At 36.8% G+C, this 27,273-nt stretch overlaps 1 protein-coding gene across 2 annotated transcripts; it reads right to left on the bottom strand.

The window, feature by feature from the left end:
- Positions 1–488: 488 nt before the first annotated feature.
- Positions 489–24,781, bottom strand: LOC107143332 (phospholipid scramblase 1-like). 2 transcript variants are annotated; one of them, XM_048794172.1, is made up of 8 exons: positions 24,597–24,781; positions 18,531–18,556; positions 16,394–16,587; positions 14,983–15,025; positions 12,232–12,302; positions 10,990–11,151; positions 5,887–6,048; positions 489–685 (listed from the first exon to the last, which is right to left on the bottom strand). In XM_048794172.1, the coding sequence occupies exons 2-8, from the start codon at positions 18,541–18,543 to the stop codon at positions 629–631; spliced, it is 702 nt and encodes a 233-aa protein (XP_048650129.1). In that variant the 5' UTR covers positions 18,544–18,556; positions 24,597–24,781; the 3' UTR covers positions 489–628. The 2 variants fall into 2 exon arrangements, with proteins under 2 accessions (XP_048650129.1, XP_015342458.1); XM_015486972.2 differs by having other exon boundaries at positions 12,232–12,452; positions 24,597–24,774.
- Between the last annotated feature and the right edge of the window lie 2,492 nt (positions 24,782–27,273).

Raw genomic sequence — 27,273 nt, 5'->3', positions numbered from 1 at the left:
TATCCACACTGAGTAGTATTTATTGGACCATAATGGCAAAGGAAACAGGAAGTGTTTTCTTAAAATTTTTGAATAGATGTTATATTCAACATAGCATTAGGATTTCTTGTATAAATTACAACTGGATTTAATAGTTATTTTTATTAAAATTGCTTTAGTAAGACTTTATTTTGTTATGAAATATAGATAGGATATTGAAATTTAAAGCAGTTTTTCATATAAACATTCATTCCTAGATGTAAAGTCCCCCTTAAAATCTTTTTTTAAAAAAACATATTTATATTTTAGTTTTAGGTTTATGTGGTGCTGAGGATGGAACCCAGTGCTTTATGCATGCTAGTCGAGCACTCCACCACTGAGCCACAACTCCAAACGCCCCCCCATGTTCTTTTCCCACATTCATAGTGAACCTTCACACAGGTGTGTGCGAACGTTCATAAGGCAGCAAGAGACAGAAAACAATCTCTAATTAAAGCAAAACCCTACAATGGAAGGTGTGGGCATTGCGGTTCATTTTATTCAGGTGTGAGTGATTTCCACAGAGAAGAAGCAGCCACCGGGTTTCCTATTAGATGATCTCTATCAATATGTAGCCTTCAAATTTTCTGAGGATACTTTCACAAATCCACTACCATATTCCTATTTTTGGTCTCTGTAATCCAGTATTTTCAAAAAACATGAAGTCCTAGAAAAAAAAAAAAAGAAAAATTCAGATGTGAATTTTCTTTGGTAAAGCAGGGGATGGATTCTCAGAGGCATAAAACTGAAGGAACTGATCACACACAGTGAAACATTTGTGAGCAAGAAAAATGTAGTGTAGAGTAGATCTAGGAAAGACTGCAGCCAAGCAAGCTCTGCGGTCAGCTCCCCACTTAGTAGCAATTTAATCCTTTCTTTCTACATCCTGATCTCTGAATGAATTTAGTTGATCCTCTGTTAATTTCCATGAATGTCATCTTTTTTCTAATCCCCCTTGAAATCCTCCTATTTAAATCTTTCTTCCTTAATGTTTTTTAGTCCTTCTCTAGTAATATGACTTTTCTCATGACAAGAGTTGTATGTATAACAAATTAAGAACACAATCCCATTTACAATTGTATAAAAATAAACTATTTAGGTGTTACCAAGGATGTAAGAGATCTGTATGGTGAAAACTACAAGGTATTGATGAAAAAAATTGAAGATGACACAAATAAGCAGAAACCTATACTGCAAGCATGGATTAGAGAAATCAATATCACTAAGATTTTATACAACACAGCATAAAATATAGGTTCAGTGTGATACCTATCAAAAACCCAATATAATTTTTCAAAAAATAGAAAAACCAATTCTAATATTTGTATGAAACCACAAAAGAACCTGAGTAAGTCATGTGATCTTGAGTAAGAAACACAAATCCGAGGACCTTCGCCCTGGTCTCAAAACATGTTACAAAACTACAGCAATCCAAATAGTATGGTCCTCATATACACAAAGGCATACTAACTAATGGAACAGGACAGAAAACCCAGAAAGAAAGAAACCCATTTTTTAATGATCAATTGATATTTGACAAAGATATCAAAAATACACAATGGGGAAAGGACAGTGCTGTCAATAAAGGTGTGTTATAGTCAGCTTTTTGTGGCTGTGACTAAAAGACCAGAGAGGAACAATTTTAGAGGAGCAAAATTTCATTTTGGGGCTCACAATTTCAGAGGGCTCACTCCAAAGACAGCAGGTTCCATTCCTTGAGCCTTGAGGTGAGGCTGATCATGATGGAGGATGAGTGTGGCAGAGGAAGCTGCTCACAGGATGATCAGAAAGCAGAGAGAGATTCCACTAGCCAGATACAAAATTTATACCCCAAAGGCAGGCCCCCAGGGACCCAACTCCTCTAGCCACACCCTACCCACCTTCAGTTACCACTCAGTTAATCCTCACCAGGGGATTAATTCACTAATTGGGTTAAGGCTTTCATAATCCAATCATTCATTTCTAAACTTGTCTCACACATGAGCTTAGAGGGAGTCCACATCTAAACCACAACATGGTGCTAGGAAACTGGATAGCCACATGCAAAATAATGAAACCAGGTCATTATCTCACACAGGGTACTAAAAATAGCCAATGAAAAATGGATTAAAGACTTAAATGTAAGACCTGAAACTATAAACTACAAGAAGAAAATGTAAGAGGGGAGGATCCATAACATTGATCTGGAAAATTATTTCCTGGATATGATTCCAAAAGCACAGGCATTGAATGGAAAAGTCAATAAATGTGATTTCATCCATTCATTGAAACTCTGTATCACAAGGGAACAACCAATGAGGCAAGAGATAACTTATGGGTTGAGAGAAAATGCTTGAAATCATACATCTGAAAAGGGGCTAAGAACCACAATTGTGAGGATGGCCTTAGGCCTGAGCCTAAGCAACTCCACTTTAAAAACTCCAGTTTGAAACCTGCAGTCTCACCAGGCACATCCAACAGATCCCTCCAGTATGGCCTCAAACAAGTTACTTCCCCTCACCCTGATAAACAGAGTGAAGCCCCTGGCAGGCTGTCCTCACCTGATAAGAGGAAAAGGCGAGAAGATCAGTGTGGAGACCACCAGACCAGATGTTTCTGACCCCAAGGTAAATGATGTCATGGAGAAATCCAGTAGTAGCTGATATGGATTAAAAAGGGGAGTCAAAAGCCCCCAAATTTAGTATAAATAATAGAGTTGATGAACAGGGATTCAGCCAGCCAAAACAAGGATACATTCCAGGTGGAGATCCTGATGAGGACCTGAACTGACATCCCATCATTTGTCATCAGTTTCCTGATCCTCTGCATGATCCTCATGGCTCTGGAACTCTACCGCCTCATCTGGACCTTGATGAGAGCCACAGCTTCTCTATATGACCCTCTCCTCAACTGATCGTCCACTCCACACCAGGAAAAGCCTGCCTTAGTTCTGGACCTGATCACTGCAGTCTGAGTGAGTGTGCATCTGCTGGACTTAAAGCCTAAGGCTTAAGACTTTTGATCTGACATTTGAACTTAGCATACAGAGGGAATGTCTGTCATTAGCCTGTCATGATTAAGTGTGTTTGCAGTGCTTAGAATTAATCTAGAATTTTTTTCAGTAAATTAATCAATCTAGAATTGTTTGCTGTGAGTGGATTATGTCTATTGCAGTGCCTAACATTAAGGATTGTTGTTTTCTTGATTAAGAACCTATAGAATGAAATTGTATTGAGGAATTTGAGTGAATAAAGCATGAAAGGGGCAGAAGTTCATGGACATTCTTTATTTTTCCCCTTGACTGCATATGTAGCAATTTTTCCCCTTCTCAACAACAATGTATAAAGAACTCTACTAAATAGCAAGAAAACACATACAATGATTAAAATTGCTGTGGATATATAAGTTGGTGGTAGAATGCTTACTTATCATGTAGAAGTTTTGGGTTGGATCCCCAGCACCACACACACACCCCAAAAAACAGGCAAAGGATCAATTTTCAAATGAAGGCACAGGAAAGGTCAATGGATATATGCAAAAAAGGCTCAACATCCCTAATGATCAGAGAAATGCAAATTAAAACCACAATGAGATATCACCTCACCCTTGTTAATATGGCTATTATCAAAAAGAAAAAAAATGTGTTCAAAAGGAATATTCCTTTTGGTAGAAATATTAATTAGTATAGTTGTTATGGAAAATAGCTCAAAAAAACTCAAAAAGAATTAACATATGACCCATCCTACTTTTAGATGTTTATCCAAAAGAATAGCCAAAGATATCTGCCAAAGAAACATCTAGACTCCCATAGTTATTGCAGCATGATTCACAGTAACAGAGATACAGACCCAACATAACTGTCCATCAAAAAATAGAGTCGGTTGTGGTGGCACACACTCATAATCCTAGCAGCTCAGGAAACTGAGGCTGAAGGATCACAAACTGAAAGCCAGACTCAGTAACTTAGTGAGACCCTGTCTCAAGATTAATAATAATAATAATAATAATAATAAAAGGCTGGGGTTGTAGCTTAAGTGTCCCTAGGTAAAAATCGTAGTAGGAAAAAATAATGGATAAATAAAATATGATTCACATTCAAAACGGATATACAGCCTTAACAAGGAAATTCTGTTGTGGGCAATGTTAAACTTTGTGAAGTAAACCAGGGAAAGAAAGAAAATTCTCACAATCTCACTTATGTGTAGTATCTAAAAAAGCTGAAATTGCAGAAGTAGAGAATGGAATGGTGGTTCTCAGAAGTTGGGGCTAGGAGGTGGACTGTGGAAATGAAACGGGAGATACATCAAAGTTTCCAAATGTGTTTCACTTAGGAAGAATATAATTTAGTGATCTATTGCACAACACTGAGACCATAGTTAGTAATAACATATTGCAAATTTCAAAATTCCTTAAATAGTGAATTTTACATCTTCATACCCCAAGAGAATGACAGGTACTTGAGGATATATTCATTAGCTTGAGTTAATCATTCCACATTGTATATTATATCAAAACCTCATAGCAAACCCTATAAATATCACAATAATATTATTACTTAAAAATTAAACTAATATTTATTAACAGAAATATTACATATATGCTAAATTAGAGAGAATAGTATAATAAAGTCCCAGTGACTCTTCACCTAGTTCAGTAATTATTAACATAATCATATTTGCTTAATTATTCAACTTCCTAGAACTCTCTGCTTTCACCACCATTATTTAAAAGCAAATCTCCAATATTATTTAAAACACATCCTCTGAAATACTTCAGTATGTGCCTCTAAAAGATATGGATTCAGTTTTGCTTTTACCTAACACAATGTCATTACTACATCTAAAAAATTAATAATTCCACTTTACCATCATATAGCCAGTCAATATTCAAATTTCCCTGAACAACACAAAAATGTTATTACATTAGTTTGTTCAAATCAGTATTCAAACCTGGTCCACAAACTATAATTAGGTTGATGTTTCTCAAATTTCTGTATATTTATTTTTAAATTTTCTTTGTCATTTATCTGTTGAAGAAATTAGATCCTTTTGTTGTATATCCTTAACTATTAGTTTGTTTTTTTTTTCTGATTGCATCCCCAAATCAAATCAATGTTTAAGGTATTTATCTAGTGGGCCCAAACCTTGGTTGCACACCAGAGTCACCTAGGAGTTCTAAACAGACTGCAGACCCTCTCAGCTGCAGAGATTTATGCTTAATACATTTGGATACAATCTGGACATTGAGAGTTTGAAAACTACCTGTGTTTTCTCCTGTGCATTAAAGTTGAAGATCATTGCTTGGTCCCATTAATCCTCTAATTTGACTACACAGCCAGAAGTTCCTGGGATGCTCTACAAACCTTTTTCTTCTGAGCTTCTGACTTAGTTGAATTGGGGTATGGCCTGGTTCTTTGTTTTTGTTTTTGTTTTTTGTTTGTTTGTTTTGTGTTTTCAGTAGTACATGATTTCATTTAATAAGGAATCAAGATAAAATCCCCATGTTTCACAGTTTTATTGCATGTAAGTCTTAACTCAAATTCCTCTTCTAAGCATCAACTTTATTATTATTATTATTATTATTATTATTATTATTATTATTACCCCCAAACCAGGACCTCTGCTGTATAGAAAGTTCTTTTCTTCTCAATGGAAAGTGCCAGGCCCTTTGGACAAAAATTAGGCATTTGTGAATCCAAAGTGTAAGCATTGAATAGAAATTCAGAGATAGGGTTAAGTGGGAACCCTTGCATAGAACCTGTTCCTTTACGGTCATCTTAAAATGCACACTTCATTGAATCACTTCACAATGATACTGAAGCCAGCATTAGATAGGCAGTCATTATAGATAGAAACCACCTACAACCAGGATCAGAAAGGACAGACTCACAATGAGGAAGCAGGCCCCAAGCATCACAGCCTTCATTTTCACATCGAGGTCTAAAGGAAACTGGATCCCAAAGTTATCACTGTTTGTAAAAAGTTCTTTGATAAAACCAGCCCACTGCTTGGAAATCTTGCCAACCACAGTTCCTTTATCAAGAGATTTAACCTGAATTGCAAAGCAAAACAAACAAAAAGATAAGTCTTAAGTCCAGTAAACTATTAACAAACCTACTTTCAAATCTGGAGTTAAATAAAACAATCTATATAATCCAGATTGTATAGAATATTGTAAATAGTCTATTAAAATTATGCACTACATGTAGCTACAAATATTGTATCCCTCACTACAATACAAATATTGTATCCTGCAATAGGCTCCTGTGCGTATTTATAGATACATGAAAAAATTGTTTCATCATACAGAAAAAGGATAATTATAGTTTTGCTGAAATCTAACATTTTGTCTTACTTAAGAAAATAATAAATCATTTGAATTGATCCACATCAAAGTTGAAGCAGAAATGTATAAAATTTTGAAATGTTTCTTTGATGAACATTCTAGAAGCTGTCAGAAAGGTACTGAGTAAAACATGTCTCTGATTTCTACTTTAGGAAGCACAGATAGTATACATAGTCTGAAAGTTTAAATATTTGGTAGGGATTTCTTCCCATCCACTATTGGGAAACATACATTGCTAATTATCTAGGAAAGAAGATTGGCAGTTTTGAGTGAAGGAAGTTGTCTGGTCGGTGGCGGTGACTTAAAAACAAAGCACCAACCAGCCGGTGAGCATCAAAGAAACATCAATCAGGCACCAAAGGAACCGCCGGTCAATCAGCGGGATCTCCTAGCCAAACCTGGATCTCAGCCAGTTCCCCTGACCAACTCTAAAAATCCCTTTTCCTGTCCCAAGCCCTTCCCTTCCTGCCGCAAGCCCCATAAAATTCTAGTCCAGTTTCTCATCAGACCCTCCTCCTGTCCACTCTGTGGGTCTGATCGAGTTCCACCTGGTAGTGATAAATAAAGCCTCGTTCATTGGCCATTTTAAACCTGCCTCCTGTTGGTTGCCACCTGTTGCCTGACCTCACAGCAGTGACCTATAAGCACCTTGATGAGCGCAGTCCATCAGGTCAAGGGTGGGACAGACAGTTTAATAGGTGGGGTTGGTGAACAAGAAAAAGGAAAGGAGTATGAATCAAAGACCCCAATGTGAAATTTTTCTATTTTGGTAAAAGGAAGAATTGTAAAAAAATATGACTGAGTAAAGCTGAGGATCTTCATGTAGAGTGGACTCACGTGTGCACAGACACAGGCACTTATCCAGGTAGACAGTGAGGATGCACGTTGCCAGCGTTCACCAAGCTTCCTCCACAGGAAGTTTCACCTACCCCAGGAAAGTGTGTCCTTTTCTAATCTGAACCAAGCACCCCTTATGCTAGAAGCATCCCCTGAAGCCCTTGCCTCGGGCTGGGACCAGCTAAATACCAATGGAGAAATTAAAACCACTTGATTTGTTTTATCTGCATCTGTTGGAATGGGTTCTTAACAGCCTGGAATAAACTTTTAATATGAAACTCAGATTACTGTTCACCAAATATCTGTTTAATTTTCCCTCTGCAGCATCTCAGTGATCCTTGACCATGAAGATTTGCCTTCTCATTTGTTTGAATAAGCACTGTTCACATATGTGACATGAGCCGGGACCTAAAATGTGGCTAAGTGATTTCACTCTGGGTATCAGGTAAAGAGCCACGAGCAAAACTGGATCCAGATGACGTCCGCTTTTACAAATCCAGAGTGAACATTCCTGGATCAGACTTGAGGCCACCTGAAACCAGTCCATCTCTCTGAGACCTAGTATATCCTCAGAAACACAGCTGACCTGCAGACCCATAGCATGTGACAATGTATTTTGTAACTACTGAGTTTTAGGGGTTACTTGTTATGCAACACTAGTGAGGCATAATGGACTCAGGAGATCTCATCTTGCATAACTTGGTGTCTTCTCCTTTGGTAGCTGTCATCTGAGTATTTAAAGCAACTCATGAAAAACTTTCCATTTTATTATCTAAATTTAGTTTAATTTTGAAACATTGTTATAAATGAAAACAATCCAGAAGATAGCTTAGTTACCAGGCTCTGTCAACCAACTACTAAATGTAATGATCTATTTCCCCATTTTGATACCTACAGCAAAAAATTGAAAATTTTACTAAAATTTATGCAAGTAGGAAATATCACTTTTAGGGAGGATAAGAACACAAATAACTGAAAAATGATAGATGGTATTTTGCTAAATTCTAGAGAACATTTAAAAAACCCTAAATTCTCCTGTACATAGTCTCTCGACCTCTGGAAATAAGTTGGTGCTTGTGCTGCCAAAGAAAAGGTGTCCAGTTTTTGTCCCTGCTTCCTAACACACAGGGCTACTATAACCCTGTAACTTCCTCAATGATAAGGATGATAGGCAAAATCTTGTTTCATTTAGTGTTGGTCCCAGATACCTGGCACACAGCTTCAAAATCCAGTAGGACTCTACTGAGTAAAGACTTTTGTACATTAATGAGATGGGTGTTGGGGGTAGATCCCTGATAGCTTCACTTTAGCATGGAAGGTGGACATCAGAAAGATCTAGTGATGACTGGAGTGTTGGATTTCAGTCCCTCACTGAGTTCCAGTGGTGAGACAGGGGCTGGGGACTGAGTTACCCACCAGTAGAGAATGGATTAGTCCATCATGGATGCTCAGAGTCTCTCCAGGGTGGTGAACACCTCCATGTTCTACCCCTGCTCCAAGGGCTGGGTGCCCTGAACCCTTGCTCCACTCACTTCTTCTGGCTATTCATCTCCATTCTTTACAATAGCCTTTGAAATAAACTGTTAGCACAAGTGAAGGGGGCTCCTGGATCTTATGAGCAGTTTTAGCAAATTTTCAAAACTGTAAAGGGAGCTGTGGAAATCCCACGTTAGCTGGTCAGAAGAGCAGGAAATTTTGGATTTGCGATTAGTGTCTGAAATCAGGCTGTCTTTTGAGATTGAGACCTTAGCCTGTAGGGTCTGTGCTAATGTCAGATAGTTAACGTCATTATTAAACTGAGTTGTAGGACACCCAGTTGGTATCTGGAGACTTGGAGAATGTTGTTGTGGGGAGAAAATGCACGTTTGATATCAAAAGTGCAAATAAAAAAGAACAGTGTAGCTGGGTGCGTTGGCGCACAACTATAATCCCAGCAGCTCGGGAGACTGAGGCAGGAGGATTGCGAGTTCAGAGCCAGCCTTAGCAAAAGTGAGGCACTAAGCAACTCAGTAAGAACCTGTCTCTAAATAAAATACAAAATGGGGCTGGGTATGTGGCTTAGTGGTCAAGTGCCCCTGAGTTCAATCCCTGGTACCAAAATAAACAAAAACAAAAAGAACAGTGTATTATGTAGTACTAAACTTGTAAATCCATCAACTTAATATCAATAACAGATAAAGATATTTAAAAAAGAATACCAAAGTCATAATGTGAACATCACTATTCGTAAAGAACAGTGGAACAGAGAGCCAAGGTATGTATCAGAAGAATGTTCTACAATATAGCCTAAAATACTAGAATATCTTTGCAATTAAAAACATCTGATCATAGGAATGGTTGCTTAAAAAGCAATTTCTAAGTTACTAATTTGGTATTTGTATATAATGTTTGGTATATGCATAGCATGTAAAGGGTTTTCAATTATGGGGTGATGTAATTCTCTTAAAAACCTTGCAAGACATGTAGTATTATACCCAACTTTTATATTAAAAAAAAATGAGGTGAACAAATGTTAGGTAATTTGTTTTAGATCACCCAGGCAAGAATTTGTGGACATGTGTTTCAAATTCAGATAGTCTATCACAGAGTCTGAACTCTTGACCATAATATTCTACCTTTCTGAAAATTGAGTAGTAAATCCCAATAAGAATCTAGGTCTGGGATCAGTGAGCAATGGTTCATGAGCTAAATCTAGCTGTCACCCTATTTTTGTGAATGAAATTCTGTCAGGAGCCAACTCTCCAATTCTACATTCTCTGTACCTACATTCTTGTTAACAATTATCACCATGTCGTCCATAAACTCCAAGTATTTTCTGTGTGGGTCGTTTTCGAAACACAAAAAAGCTTGCTAATTCGTCTAGGTGAAATAGGAATGAAAAAAATACTATGAAACACTATAGCAAAGAGTTAGAATTATAAAACATTTACCAGTATTTCCATTATTACCATTATATTCATCTTTGCTATTGAAAATAGCATGGAAGAAAAGGAGATATTCAGCATGTATACATTAGAAGAGCTCCCAATCCCATTTATATTGCAATTCTATACATAGAAAACGCAAGTAAACAAAAGAGAAACACCTCCTGCACACTAGAATGCAAACACGTGACTGAATGAAAAGTAAAAACACAAAGATTTTTCTCAATGTTAGCAATAAACATCTAAAATATAAATATACCTCTTTAACATCAAAAAATACCGATAAGCTACTTAGGAATAAATTTAACAAAAAAGGCGCACATTTTCTATATATATAAACTTATGTGGTCTTATAAAGAATCCAAAACAAGACATGGATAAATAACAGTCGTAACATTTCTGGCATGTGAAAGCCTTAGCGTCATAAAAATGTCAATTAAAAAATAGCCAATGAATTTAACACACTACCAGTTGGATTCTGACTTTGAAAACTGAATGAAATGACCTAATTGTTTACATGAAACGAGGTATGTGGTAATCCTATGAAACTGTGATATAGATAAAGTACAGATCATGGAGTTGTCAAGGTTGGCATTCCATTTAAAATGAATAATATACAGTGTCACCGCACAGAAAGAATGTTTAAGTGTTAGATACTTGGCTTATTTATTTTAACATGACTTTGCTTCTCTTTTCTTCACTTAGCATAATCAATACCGACCTTTAACTGGATCAATAAATGTCTTTCGAGCCCAGAGTAAATATATGAGCACAGTTTCTTTCTCTTGAAATATCTGTACACAAATACTTATTTAAGATATTTGTTCCATCTTGTGAAAAAATAGATTCTTTTTATATTAGGAAAGCAAACCATCACATCTGTTACCTCAAAATCAATATTGGCGCTGCAGTTACACACCATAATTGGACCAATAACTTTCAGTACTTCCTTTCTGTTCTCATTTTGAACACTGAACTTGGGAAAACATGGGTGCCAGGTCTGAGAAACATAACCTATAGGTACACCAGGAGGAGCTTGAACTTCTATCTACAAAAGCAAAAGGACATTTGTGAATATAATTATCAGTGTCATAATGTCTACTAGTAGCTTTCATTTACTGAGCACTTTTTCAATGTCAGATATTGAAATACCCAACACATCCTCACTAGGTCAGTACTATTCCTTTTCATCCTTTATAGAGGACCTGACTGAAGAAGGTAGGGGTAAATAAACTGGCACCAGATTCTTTGGTTTATGGAAGAGATGAGCAGAAATTCAGGCAGACTGCACACATAGTGTTCTAAAGCATGTTCTAAAACCACTGGCTTATATGTACGGACAGATCTCTGCTCAATGGTGCAATTTTCAAATATGACCATGCATGCTGCTGTAATGAAAAGAATCCAGCCACTGGAATTTTGACTTATTCATTAGCTGGGTGAGCATGATGGTGCCTGACTGTGCTCACCTGGAATGACCTTTTGAAAAGTTCAAGGTAACAGGATACATGTCAATGCACTATTCAACTGCACTATTCAACTGCACAGCATTTCCCATCCAACTCTTTTGAGTCCAAAATTTGTATTAAATTATTCCTATCCCAAATGATGTGGAAAGCAAAGTAATTAATGAATAATGAATGATAGGAATCACTTGATGGGAATAATTCAGCTATCCTCTCAAAGTAAGTACAGCGTTAAGACCTCGAATAACTGTTTGACTGTGTTATCTCTGTGTCCTGGTTTCTCAGCAATCTGTATAGGATGACTGAGTTGCAGACCCATGGGATCCCACACATTTCTTCTTCTATGTGCTCTTAAAATGGTATTCTACGATATTCTCAAAGGTATAACTCCATCAATTTTGATCATGCCTATCAGAGTCATTGGGTATAAGGTATAAAGAATTCTCTCATCTCTGAGCTATTGATCAACCCTATGGGGAAAACTATTTAGAGACAGAGGACTATTGGTTACATGCCTTCCTTCCTATGCAATTGACTAAATACTAACTCTATAGCTCATGGTCACTTTGCCTTTAGATCTCATTTGGTTATGCAAGTTCCATGAAAGGGTGAAAATTCTTACTGAACTACTTCACAGACTTTTCTAACAATTGCTCACAGACCTTTTGCAGGCAGCAGGGGAAGAAACAGCTATTACATCGTAGTGGTCTCTTCAGAATTATAATTTCTTGACCTGAAAGAGTAAGGATCTTTATGGTAAAAGGCCTGTTATACCCACAGAAATTGCGAGTGCAGCAATCGTTATCTTCCACAGCAAAGTAGATTGTCTGTTTCAGTCTGTCCTTTATTTCATATCTGTTATTAGTTTCGAAACCTGTGATGGCTAAAGAGAAAAAAGAAGAAATCACAGTCACCAATATGTTGAAAATGTTGAATATGTCTTAAGACGTTGCAATATCTAGCTGGATCAGTGGTGAATGCTATTCCAAGTAGAAGAGGAAAGATGAAAAAGGGAAATTGTTCAGAGATGATCAGAGTGAGAAAAAAAATGCAAAGGGGAGGGGTGAGAAGAGATATTAATGTACAAAGAATTTGAATCATTATGTGAAATATGGAAAAGAAAACAAGTCACTCTCCTGGTATCGCGCTGCAGGTGGGTACAATGGTACCGGCTACATAGATAAAATGTTCACGTAGTGGTAGTTTTCACATGTTAAGGAGGGTCTCTAGGATGTTTTCTGTATCCATATTCTATGAAATACTACATCAAAACAATGGGTTGGAGATTTATTTAATAAACCATATTTATATCTTATTTTTTGCCTTCGTGTTTGAGCAACGTGGCAATGGGTGGGGGTTGCTCTCAATGGACCCATGTCAAAAGGGAGAGAGTGAAAGTGGAAGGTGAATTAGACCATCACATCAGGCGCACAGCACCCTCGTTCAGCTCAGCAGGATGTGTTGACAAGTGAGAAGTGGGAGATGGGTATTAGGCAGGAGGGAAAGGACAGGACCAGGCTAGGGAACTAGGGCTTCAACTCGAAATATCTAGATGGTGGGCATCCCAAGGTGAACGCAGCACCTCATGTAGCTCATCGTTTCATGAGGGAAAGGGAGGAGTGATGGATGCTGACACTAAAATGTCACCTTACCAAAGAACTTTCCACATAGATCCACTTGGTGGAAACCTTACGTGCAACCAGAGGGACCCTGAACAGTTGAATTTGTCCTTCACAAGTCCTATCACTGTAGCCTCTCTCAAGGAATTTGAGGGGACTCAAACTGGCCTAGTCTTGGCCTTTAAAGGACTATCTTTAGTCACAACATCTGCCACAAGCTAAGGTTTTTGAAAAAGCTTAAAAACTAATTTTAAAAATTAAATTTATTTCTGAGAGGGCATCTATTAACCAACTTGTGGCTTGAATACATAGTTTAATCTCAAAACTTTTATACTTGTGTCTGCAAAATGAGATCAACAGTCTTTCAAAATCTCAAGTTTCCTTTCAGTTACATGGGAAAAAAATGAAATCAAAAGCATCTATAGTTATATTGTTAGAATCTATTAAGTTTTCAGTTAGGCGAAGGTTTAAGTGCTTGTCATAATTTCAGATGCCAAAAATAAACTAGTACTTTTCATGTTACTCACAACAGATGAATTTAAAGATATCTCTTTTTAAAATTAAGAATTAAAAACTAGTGAATCTGTCACTATATATTCTACATTAAAGACATATACTGAAATATACATAAAGCTTATATATATCTAAAAAATTGAAATGGAATACTATATAATATATAGTGACTGGCCTTTTGGATTTTATAATCCCAGTAATGTATACCATAGAATAGAATTTTTTTAAAATTCAGAATACAAATTATTTAAAAAGTTGTTCCTTTCTAAAGAAGAAAAGTTATTTTAAAGAATGGAAACCACATCAAAACGTTCTAAATATCTAATGGTTAATAAGCAATTTAAACGTGAAAGATGACAATTGTGCATTTTGACAAAATTGATTACTCTGATAATACAGTTCATGTTCTAATGTCTACTAGTGGAATACAACTTTCTACCAGTGGAAAAGGTGAATATGGGTCCTAACAAACCACCAGAGTTTCTATTATGCCTTGATATCTGCAAGGAGGATGCCATCGTTCATGCATCTACCTGGGTCTCTTTCCTTGGCAAACATCCTGAGGTATTTTTGGCTTTGCAGGTTTACTCCTGAACCTGGGAGCCCTGGATACATTGGGCCCACACAGGAGCAGCAGCGCTCTTGCAGGAAGAAGCATCCAGACCTGTGGTGAGCATCTGCCAACCCTGTATTGTCCCCATAATCCCCAGGGAACCCAGAGCCCATGGACCACACATTCCACTGGGTTCATCTCATCCCAGGAGAAACTGTGGGCATGAACAACAATTTTTCCCAAAAATCCCCATTTGAATTCAGAAGATCACTCACTTTGGAAATGTACTAAAGCAGCTGAACTAACACACGTGATTATGTGCCATTCTCAAGGTGATCTCAAATTGGGAGAACAGAGCTGAGCTTGTAGAAATCAGTAAAATGATAAAAACTTTTAGAATGACTTGGAGAGAGAGAAGGAGAAGAGCAAAATTACATCTTGATAGTTTTCTTCTAGTTTAGTTTCTACGTCATAAGGACAGATGTCAATAAAAATAACATTTACTATAACAACATTTACTATTGTAAATAACACTTATATAAATTTTATTTGATTAGAAATGAATTGCTGATAACATTCCTGGTTTGCTTATTCTGAAGAGACATTTGCACATTAATACGTTTATCATCCTATGTCATCTAGAGTGCTGTATTTGTGGGAGTTCATATGGTTTCATCGGCTTAACCTTCTGTCTTTCTAAAAATGTGAAGAACACAGTGAATACATACCTTCCAGAATTTCAACTTGCTGCTGAACCAGTAACTGATCTATCTATTAGAGTAAAAACAAAATTAAGAATTTCAAATGTTTCAGCCAACCAATCAATATTCATAATTCATTGTTTAGTACTACATGCTAACATTTATTCATATTAAATTTTTATTATAGTCTGTATTACTTTTTAATGTAAAATTATAGTTAACATGTTTTAAATTGAAAATATGCATTTGAAAGTATTCACTATTGATGAAGATAAATTTAAGTGAATTAAAATTGACTTATTCTGGTATTTATAAAAATTAGAGCACAGGGCTCTTTTGAAATGAGGTGTATAAAATATGAAAAATTTTTAATCCACTTAAAGAATTTTTCTGCAAGTTTCAAAAGTATTCTTTTAAGTGTACTTGATATCATCATTTGTGGTAAATAAGATTTCAACATATTTTATGACCTTGATTTTAAAAAATATATACATTTCAGGGTATTTTGTGGAAAGATGTGAGTGGTTAAATACTACTTAAGTGCATTGTGAGAAAGTAAGCTAGTAGGAAAGAGACAATTCATTTACGCAAACATCAGTTTTTATCATGGAAATATCTATTTGTTTATAGATTAGACATATAGAACTTCATAGTGTATTTTACTTACCTTCATAGTGCTATTTTACTTACTCACATTGCTAAGTAAGCTATCATGTAGTACTGCAAAATTCAACATTTCTTTTTCCTTGTTGTTGATATTTATGATAAACATAGTATTGATTTTAAAAAGTAATTTTAATAATTATAAGAATATGTTACACATAAACACTCTTTTTGGTACCACTTACTGAAGCTGAACTCTTAAGACTTATAAAAAGTTTTTTTCACCTGTCAAGGAAATTATTCAATATTAATATTAAAGGGCATGGGATCCAGAATCAAGGTACCAGGATAAAAGAGCCAGTCCTGCTTCCTTAGGTTTTACACACTGAGCAAGCTATGTATTGTCTCTGGATCTCAGCTTTATCTTGTGTAAAATGGAATATTATAGCTTCTATACACCACACAGTATAAGGATTCAGTCAATACATGCATTATGCTTAGAACAAAGCCTAGAAAATAGTGCTAAACAAGTGTTTGCTTTTGATTTTAAGCATACACTATATGCAAGATAATAGAAAACTCAATTAGCAAAGACATTCGTATTTTGTTTCAAAGTAAACTGAATCTAAAAGAATTGGAGTGATCTATTAACCAAACATGATGTTACCGTTTCCAAAGATAATTAATAAAAAGAAAATAATTGCTTTATCATTATAACTAATTTTTTTATCATTATAACTTTTATCATTAATCATTTTATCATTATAACTAATCTGGTAAGCAAACTGGAAGCACAGTTTTGTTTTTTGTGAGTATTTTATGTATTTGAAATTACCAGAATTAAATGTTCTAATCCAGGTGGGCAGTTCAGAGGTGGTGGCACAGGCATGGATAGTGTCCCTGGAGGTCCACCAAACTGTGAAAAGCTATATGGTGGGAGTGGAATGTCAGCCCAGGGTTCTGGGTAACCACTTGTGGTCCCAGGAGAGGAATCCTCGGGCTCTGGATTACCAGACTGGCCTAAAGTTTCTAAAATATGAAAAAGAGAAATAATTTGTAATTACACAGAAAAAAAATAGAATTACAAAGCCTTTCAGAATTACCTAGCTATCTATAAATCAAACTCTGACTCAGAAATCCTATGTCTGTGAAATTTAAAGTGTGATTTTATTTTTTCAGAGCTTTTTACATAAAACATGCTTGGTTTCACATCCTCCTCTATTTTGAGGGTGGTGGCTGTGAATAGAATTGGCCACAGCCTTCTCCTTCCACTCTTAGATTTCCCTTTCCATCTTAGATGGAAAATATGCTTTCATACCTGAGTGTGCAAAATAACATCAACAATGACCGAGAGTAACCTGCATAAAGATTCTGGTATGTCTTCATGAAAATCAGAGTTGTCATTGGGAAACCCAAAATAAAGTCACGGGTCAGTATTTCTAAGAGCATCTTCACTTCAGTGTGGAAGGAGCCAGGGATGTTGCTATACACTTGAAACTACCAAGAACATTTCCCAGGTAACAAGAATTGTCCAGTCCAAATATTATAGTGCTATCTATCATTGAGAAAGCTCAGTATATAGAGAAAAGGATGGCATTCCTTTTAGTTGATTCCAAACACCTGTCTAGGTTAGTAGTTTGCCTGGGATTTCAGTCTGCCGAGTATTCTTTCTAAGTTATGTTTAATAATTTTTTAAAAAATCAATTATAATATTTTGGTTAGAAATTTAAATTTTGCACTTTCAGTTATCTGAAAAAATATACTTTGAAAACAAAGAAGGCAAAAAGCTAGAGCAGCATTTCATGAGTATTTATGAAGCAGAATAGGGGAAGAAATTTGGTAAGTATGTTCTTTATGTTCCATGCAAATGTGTGTTTGCAGTGCTGCTTCATTAGCTTATTTGCATAGTCCACAGACTAGCAACTCCTGAGGAATGGAATATCATTTCAAAAGACTGAGGTCCACAATATTACAGCACTGAGACATGCAAAAATACCTATAACAGAAAATAAATTTGAATGGAAAACTGAAAATGAATTTGCATATCACTAAAAAACAAGACTTCACAAACAAGTTAAACATATTAGCAACTTACAAATATCACTATTGGATTTCATTCCTTTTTTTTTTTTTTTTTTGGTAGTGGAGATTGAACTCAGGAGCATTCAACCACTGAGCCACATCCCCAGCCCTTTTTGTATTTTATTTAGAGACAGGATCTCACTGAGTTGCTTAGCAAAGCCTCGCCTCCTGAACTGCTGAGATTACAGGTGTGCAGGACCATGCCCAGTTGGATTTTATTTCTTTTAAAATAAAAGAATATTTACAGATGATCAGTAATGTGACAGGATCCATTGAAGAATGAGGAGAAACTGTTATCAAGAAGGCAGATGCTCTCTGGCTGCTGACAGTTATCTTTGGGTAGTAAGAAAATAAATTTTCAAAAACATTTTCAGATTTACCTGATAGAAAAAAAGAACACATCGGGTCGGCAGCAGGGAATGAGGCTGTTACTTTAGGCAGATAGAATTCCTGTTGTGACCCAAAAGATAACAAGGGAAAAGTTCTAGTGAGAACAGTTCCAAGAGGAAGGAAAAGAAAAATGCAAAAACTCTGACTTTGGGAATGAATGTGTCATGTTAGGAAAACAGAAGCATCATCAAGAGAAGAATAGGGTTGGCTGTCAGTAGAACAGTAGGAAACAGCTCATCTCTGGGCCCTTAGGAAAATCTGGTGTTTTCTTCCAAGTGTGATTGGCAGGCATTGGAGGATTCTGAGCAAAAAAGTGAGATCTGTCATTTATATCTCACAAAGGTTTTAGAAGTGCTGAGCATTAGACACCTAAACACAGATACAAATGACAACCTTTCAGAAGTATTAAAAAAAAAAAAGAAAGAAAACGACATGAGAAAGACAAGTTAATACAGGAAGGATTTAATACAGGGAGGAAAGAAAACACTTAAATTACTTACTTTTCTTGCCCATGGTTTACATAGTCCTGAAAAAGAAGATTTGATATTAGCACAATATCTACAAGTTCAAATATAACTGTTGAAACAAGGTGCGCTAAACTACACAGTCACATTCATGGAATAGTCCTCTCTATTAACTTCCTCTATCCTCACCTAGTCCTTTAAACCTCTGGGTCGGGCCCTATTTCCCATGCTACTTTGAGTAGGATTTCAGAAGTTGTTGGGTGGCCCATGATGGCAGACACCTTCTAAAAGCCTTTGGGGAGAAGATCCAATGATGTAAAAAGTTATGAAGGAACACTGTAAACCTGTAACCCCCCACTGGCAACCAAACTAAAAACTGCAGCCTTCACGACCTACACATCCAGAGGAAGCATATGGTCCAGTGTCCCGCCTCTGAGCTGGGATTCAGGAACAGACCAGCAGGGGAGCAAGAAAGGGGAACTCCCAGTGCACACTGGGAGATTATCTCTAGAAATTCCACACCCCATGGTCTGTACTGCACAACTCGAGCAAAAAATATGAAAAGGCCTGACTCATTTTGTGCATCTGGGTCCTTGTCTAATGAGTACCAGCTGAAACATTCAGCCCTGATGTGTGCTTTGGTCAGAGATCATTCTCATCTTGAACAGAAATTCTAGAAAGAGAAAATAAAACATAGGCTAAAATAGTGTGCATTTGTTCCCTGCTTACTTTCTTTATCCCAGTTTGGTTTTATTACATCTTCAACTATAGTTCAGTATGTGAAACACTATTGATGATAAAGCTTCCGTCCTCATTTTCCTATGGCTTTTAGAATTTTAGTAATCACACAATATCTCAGCCATTAAAAATGGCACATCATAAGCTCTGGTGTAATATGTTAACTGACCTTTGTACCTCTAGAGGTGCTTGCTGGAGGAAAAGGGGATTACAGAGCAGTAGAAGAAAGCTATAGATACCAGTTATGATCATGTGACCAGTTTCAGAAACAAGGACTGTAATGATAAGATTATTTCCTCTACTTTTAGCTATGTCTAATGTGTGTGTGCTTTCCCTACACTCTTGATCTCATATCATGTAACATAAGATGTACAGATGATATATCACAGTGTTCAAGGATTTTTAAAATCTGACATCTTAGCATTTAAGTTAAGGTATAACAAGGAAAAGAGTAAAAGTCACTCAAGGACTTAATGTCCTCTTCTGGGAAGACACCCCAGTGCATGTTCAATTACACTTTAGGAGAGGCATATAAATGACACATTGATAAGGGTAGACGTGTGATGGATAATTTCATGTGTTAACTGGCTAGAGTGTACTCAGATTAAACCTGATTTCCAGAGGTGTTTAAATGTTTCTTGATGAAACAAGCACTTGGATCTGTGGAATGAGTTATTAAACTTTCCTACACAGTGTGGGTGAGCTTCATCTACTCTTTGAGAGTCTGAGTAGAAGAAGAGGTAGAGGAAAGAGGAATCCAACTCCTCCTGCCATTTTGTCTGTGTTCTGGTCTCAGTGTCTCTGGCTCTCTGGCCTTCAGACCCATGTTGGTGTCTGCATCATTGACTCCCCGGGTACTCAGATCTTTGGATTCAGACTGAATTTCATCCCTGGATTTTCTGAGTGTCCCATTTACAGACTGTTGAATATGGGACTTTGCATAAAAAATTGTATGAGCCAATTTCTTATTAAAAAAAAAAAAAACTGTGCATTGTTCTGTTTCTCTACATAACTCTAATGGATCATGGACCTATTCCAAGCACAATATTACTCAATTGGGGAAAATGACTGAGCTATGTTCTAGTGAAATTAGTTAATTAAGTTAACATGATAACTAAATAACTGCTTTCAGTGTTCTTACTAAAAAACAAATGCTAAAAAGACTTCATGGAAAAAGAAAACATATTTATGCATTACCAAAAGAAAGCAAGTCTATAACCAAAATCATATTGTGCCATTGGAATCATAATTACTCCAAGAAAAATACAAAACTTCTTCACAATCTAATTATACATTTCTCCCTAATTCTGTTTAGGAGCAGCTTTGTAGAAAATTGAGTTATTACCTACTATGTACATCTAAGTACATCACTGTTAAATTTATTTTGGGCTATTTTATCATTGTGAACCTCTAACAGAGGGAGAGGGTGAAACAACATACAGGATATCCAATTCCAGCTTCATAGTTCATATCGTCATTGTCAAATAAAACTTACTGCAAGCTCTTGGTTTTGTTTGAACTCCTGCACAAAGCCCTAACAGACCAAAGCAAAATGGAATCACTCATGATAAAATTCCATGTCACCAAACTGAAGCTAAGTTGTTTATCTGAGCTTCTAGAAATCAGGAAAAGATTGTTAACTGCAAAGAGCTGGTTTTAGTTAGCATAGTCAGGTCCCCCACCATTACTATTTTAAGAAGGGCAACCTGAAGTTACCAGTTGTCAACCAACTTGTCTTTTTATTTGTATTGTGTTATATATGACATCAGAATGCATTATAATTCATATTACACATATAGAGCACAGTTTTTTATATCTCTGGTTATACACAAAGTATATTCATACCATTCTTGTCTTCAGACATGTACTTAGATTAATGATGTCCATCTCATCCTACTGCCAACTTGTCTTTAATGTTATATGGTTTCATAGTTCCCTCTTAAGCTGCTTTATAAAAACCGACTGTTCAGCCATTCCCAGTGTAAGTTTTCTATTTTTAGTCAAAAAACTGCTTTATTCATGGGTTGCTACTAAAAGTTCATTAAGCCTGTCCATTCAATTTGTTGAAATTTTGTGTTTTGATAAAGCTAAACCATTTGATCCATTTCCTGGGATCTTGAAATTTCTGTTTGAATGCTTTCAAAATGTACTAATGTAAAATCTAGAACCCAAAAGGAAGCATTTATAATTTTAGAAGATCCTAAAATTACTATCCTTATAAAATTGGCATAAACTAAATTTGGGCTGTAGTTCTGAATTTACTTCTCAACTGCCTAAGAACAAATCTTTCTAACCCAAACACAAGATAAACCAATTCATGTTCTTCTCAAGCCCTAATATGATGGTGTATGTTTTAAATTATTTTTGCACAACTTTACTCCTCTAAAAACTTTCACCAGAAGTTCAGGTTTCTAGCTCCCTATCAATAAGTGAGAATAAGACTTTGTTTGCGGGGAAGAAGAGTAATGGGGAGTAGGACAATGAGACAAGGCAACATTGGTTGAGGTAAATCAAAAATCAAATAATTTCCATATTCTTGTAAGTATGTTTGTGGGTAAATTGCATGCATTCAAAGAAGGTTTGATTAACTTCTGAAGAGAAAACCATTTTGTCTGTTGTGGTTTCATTGTGGTCTGGGTAACAGTTAAGCGGAACAATAACTGTTGTCTTTTAAAATATGGACATGATAAGAGATGGTGAGCATTTCAGTACATCGCTGCTCATACCTGTAAAATATGAGACAGAGGCCTTTTACCGAGGCTGATTATAATTGTAATCTTATAACAGGGAGTCTTCCTGTAAAAATCTATTTCTGTATTTCAGGTTCAATAAAACTAGACAAAATAGGCTTAGAACCAATTTGGGATAGTTACTTTGTAGTAAGCCTTGAATTAAAACACAGATCCTATATCAAATAGGATAAAATGAGATTGCAGTGACCAAGTGTTTAAAAAACTAAGCAGTAAACCAAACAGCCAGAAAACACAAAAAAAACTGATCTTCAAAGTCAGTTTTTCTCATTTGATTTGTATATTTATTCTTTTTCCTTTCTTTTTAATTGTAGCTGGACACAATATCTTTATTTTATTTATTTATTTATATTTGGTGCTGAGGATCAAACCCAGTGCCTCACACGCGCTAGGCAAGCGCTCTACCACCGACCTACAACCCCATCTCATTGCATATTTATTCTTGAAAAGCCTTTCTGGACAACCCACTGCTGCCTCATAAATTTGAGGTGTTTACTTTATCACCTTTAAATGAGAAAACTAAGCCTGTAAGTAAATATACGATGGTTACTTAACATCATACAAATAACTAGCTACATAACTTAAATGATTCCTGATTCCAGGGGCAAGTTCTTGGCACTCATGCTCATTGAAAAAATAAAGACATTCTCCCAAATGGCCAACTTTCAGTAAAAAATTTTAAAAGACTGTCATTACATAAGACTGAAAAGGCTTGAATTTCAATTTACTCTTGTGGTCATGTAAATTTTACTTAGATAGGCAAGACTTTTTTCTAAGAACTTTTTTAAAACAAAACTTGGAAAATGGAAATAACAATTGTTAGTGCTTATTAATTTAAGTACTTTTTTAAATCTATCATTCTTCAAATAGTCTTATGTGCGCATATAGATACACAATGTACACATACATATTCATTTACAAATTTATAAATATTCACTTAGTATAAAGCTTGTATCCTATTATTCAAGAAACATTAATTGAAGGCGCAGGGCTTGCAAATCACTATATCAGACACTAGGAAAACATGGAACACAGTTACTACAAATATGAGATATTTATTATTTATTATAAACATGTAAAATACATATGTAGAGATATAATTGTATTTAAATATTTACAATACATTAAGTACTCTGAGTAAAAAATAATGATGCTAGAAGAAAGGGCTATGAGGGCAATGATTTAGTTGATAGTGACAGTGACATTGTCAGGCAACTCAGATCTGAGTTGAAAAATGTCTATAACCATCCACTGGGTGGTGTCCTGGGTGTGGGTTGTATCTGGAGTGACTGTGCTCTAGCTATGGGAACCTCCAGAGCACAAGTCCTGAGGCTGGAAGTATTTTGGCTCATTCAGGCAATGAGAGATCTGGGAGCAGAGGAGAGAGAGCTCCTTGGAGGTGAGGATGGTTTTCTACCCAAACATAGAAACCCACTCATTTCATTTTTCATTCCCATGAGTATGTTCATTGTTCAAAGCCATACAATTATTGCAAGTGCCAGGGTGGCATTAAGAGAAAGTTCTGCTGTGAGGCAGGATCAAGAAGGGGAAGGAGCTCCGATCTGCCTAAGACCTCTCACCAAGCTGCGGCTCTCTAACATGTCTCCAGTTGGGAAATGGGAAATGCTGAGTGCCGATTCCTGGAACTGGGAAGTGGTCCTGCCCAGACTTCCAGGAATGCCAGTGCATCAATAAAGCCACCTGGGAGTCAGAAGGTCAGCTGGGAGCAGCAGGCACTTTGTCAAATGCTTGTAATAATGGGAGCGAGCTTTCCCTGGGATGTTCTGCAGTGCCAGATGGGGCCCCTGCACCTTATATTGATGCACACAATGCTCTATCTTAATTTGGTGGTTCTTGTAATAGTTACACAATTTTAGAGATTTCAGAGATGAGGCAACTGAAGGAACACGAGTGAAGACACTGGCCCAGAGTCCACAGCTGTGAGACAGTAGAGACAGGATTGAAACTGACATGTGACTCTGAAGCAAAGGGTTCACCCACCTGCCACCTACCGCTCTGTCTTCCCTATTCATCTGGTGTTCTGGATAGCCAAGCAGAGTTTGAGCTGCAGCCATAATTCCAATTATTGTTTGCTGTTCAGTGGCAGCTAGCAGCTTTACTTACTCCCTCCTCCTATTACCCCATGATGCTGGCAGAAGCTCTGAGCTCACCTTCTGGCCTCAATTCAGAGAAGCTCTCTGAGCTATGAAGCCCGGGAAGCTGTGTGCAAGGAGAGCCAGGCCGGGTTTTCTCAGGCAGGACTCACCTTGCCTTTGAACTGCCTCTGGGCTAGGCCAGGGCTACCACCGAAACAGTTAGGACCCCTTGGCGAGGGTCCTCTCTACTTCCCGGGCCCTTCTCCCCCACTCCATCAAAAAGAATGAGGCAGCGCGAGTCTCTTCTACACAATCCAGGCAGACCCGCCCTGGTAGGCGACAGAGAAGGGCGTCCACCATCTGACTGTCGCTGTGAACGCGCAGCCCCGAGGGAGCCCTAGTCCTGGAACCGTGTACCGGGCAGCGACTCTCCTCCTGTCTGCCTCTCGGCTGCCGGGTACAGCCATTGCACAACCTTTCCTGAAGAAAGCTGGAAGGAGGCCTAGAAGTGACCTCACCGTGGCTCCTGGTTTCGTTTCCCGGATCCTCCGTGTGCAACACGACTTCCTTCCCCGTAGTCCCAGTGCCGGTGCCCCAGGTCGCAAGTAGCTAGTAGGACAGCCAAGCTGGAGGCGGGACCGTCGCTGGGCTGCAGTGGGGAGCCACCGGCCCCGCCCATTTTCTTGCTTGGGGAAGGAAAGGAGCAGATGAGGGTAGATGAGACTGTCACAGATCACAGCACTGGTGATGGATGGCATTATTGGTACTTCTCCGTTGTGGTTCTCAAGTTGAAAATTCCTGTGTTGATGACCTCAAACATACATGGGGGCGCGCACGCACACGAATTTTCAAGCACTGTGGCATTTACTAATTGTTCACATAAACCTAAATATGATGCATGAGCATGATTGACTCAATGTTGACTAAATTGTCAACTCTGTAAAAATGATAATGTTTACCAGTGTCACCACAGAGTTACCTCGTCTGTTGTCACATATCTTTAAGTGCAGAGAGCGATATTACAAATATTTTAGAGTTAATATAGAGTGCTAAGTGTATTTCCTCATTGGCAATGAGTGCTCTGAATCTGTTGGCTTTAGCATAGTGGTTATAATCCAACAGTAGGGAACAGTGCTGTGATTTACATTCTCAACTCTTCTCGTTTTTCCTTGAGGTGTGTTTCGAAATAAGGTAGTCCAGATTACATGAGAAGTTTTTTTAATCAGTGGGGAAAATACAGTTATGTAGACATACTAGGAGGTCAATTTGAAATATGAATAGATGAGCTCATAACTAGCAACACCCTTTATCTGTAATTTGAAATACTACCTGCAATCTGTATTGCCAAAATATCAAATTTACAATTGAGGAATGCCTATTTACTTTCACCTGTTAAAAACTTAAAAAAATTTGGGAAATTTATAGGTGGGGTTTGCTTGGTCTTTGATAACAGTCTGTTTCTGTTTAAATACTGTGTCTTCTGGTTTCTCTTCATTAATGAATTTACTAAACCTGTCAATTATAGAGGATAAACATGAACATATTCCTTCTTCTGTCTTATTTAGTTGGTTTATTTTGTACATTGTTGTTCGTGTGGTTTAGAAATCAGCAGCTAGGAAATGTAATGACTTTAATTGATCCAGGAAAATTTTCAAATTGCCTTTCTTTGTTAAATGAGGTTCTTAAGAATTAACTTGGGTTGTGTACAACCAGAGACATGAAGAATTGTGCTCTATGTGTGGACTATGAATTAAAATACATTCTAATTTATTTATTCTAACAAATTAGAATAAATAAATGCATTTAAAAAATAGAATACAAGAAAAAGAATTAACCTGGGTCACAATATACATAGTCCTTAATAGGTGCAGCTATGTTGCATCATAATATCACAATTTATTCATTGGTAGTCAGAATACATAAGGGTTACAAAATCTATTATTCAGTGTTCAGTAATTCAGAAAATCTCTATGGGATTTATTTCACTTATTTTCAATGTGATAAATATAAAGAGAAAATTGTTATAAATGTTCTGAGAAGCAGCTTAAGATTGACTTTAATGCAGGAAATATTTCTCTGGCTTCTTGAATAATCAAAAACTGTGCTGTACACTCAGATAACACATCAAAAAAGGCTTTCTTATCCTGAGAAATAAAAATTTGAAAGAGAATTTTGTGTTTGCAAGAAGTAGTGGCATTGAATGTAAAATTTTATTTTACATTGACTCTACATACATTACCATTTTAAAGTTTTAGTTATCTTTAAAAACTATGTGTAAGTTAGACTTTTTGTTTCTTGATATGTTTGGATGTGAGAAATTAATTATCTAAAGTAGCTACTTATTTTTTAATTTCAGGTGGAAACACCATACTGGTTTCCATAATAGTTGTGCTAATTTACATCCCCACCCGCTGTGTGCAAGGGTTCTCTTCACCTCCTCATCAACACTTGCTATCTTTAGATTTGATAATAGCCGTTCTTACAGGGGTGCTGTGATATCTCACTGTTGCTTTGACTTACATTTCTCTGATGATAAGTGATAGTGAGCTTTTTTTTTATACCTGTTGGCCATTTGTATGTCTTCTTTCGTGCAATGTCTATTTAAATCTACTGCCCATTTTTAATCAGGTTTCTGATAGTTTTTTGAGCTCCTCATATATTCTGTATATCAACCCCCTGTCATATGTATGGTTTGCTAATATTTTCTCTCATTCTGTAGTGGTCTTTTCACCCGGTTCATGATTTCTTTTGCTGTGCAGAAGTTTTTAGTTCGAAGGTATCTCGGTTTATCAATGTTTGCTTTTGTTTTCTGTGATTTTGGGTTCCTATTCAGAAAACCATTTTTCTGTACCAAGGTTCTGAAGCCTTTTACCTATATTTTTATCAAGTAGTTTCAGGTCTTATATAAAGGTCTTTGATCCATTCTGAGTTGATTTTGTAAGTGTGTAAGATAGGGGTCAGGGGCTATGTTTCAGTCTTCTGCTTGGGGATATAAACTTTTCTCAGAACTATTTGTTGAAGAGACTGCCTTCTTTCCATAGTATGTTTTTGGTCAAGAAACCAGTTGGCCATAGATCTGTGGGTTCACTTCTAGGATCCTAGCTGTGTTCCACTGGTCTGTATATCTGTTTTAACGCCAATGCCATGCTATTTGGGTTACTGTGGCTTTGTGGTATATCTTGAAATCCAGGATTG

Source organism: Marmota marmota, unplaced genomic scaffold, assembly GCF_001458135.2.
Source record: "Marmota marmota marmota unplaced genomic scaffold, marMar, whole genome shotgun sequence".
NCBI classification, from domain to species: domain Eukaryota; kingdom Metazoa; phylum Chordata; class Mammalia; order Rodentia; family Sciuridae; genus Marmota; species Marmota marmota.
This window is presented reverse-complemented; position numbering and strand designations above follow the sequence as displayed.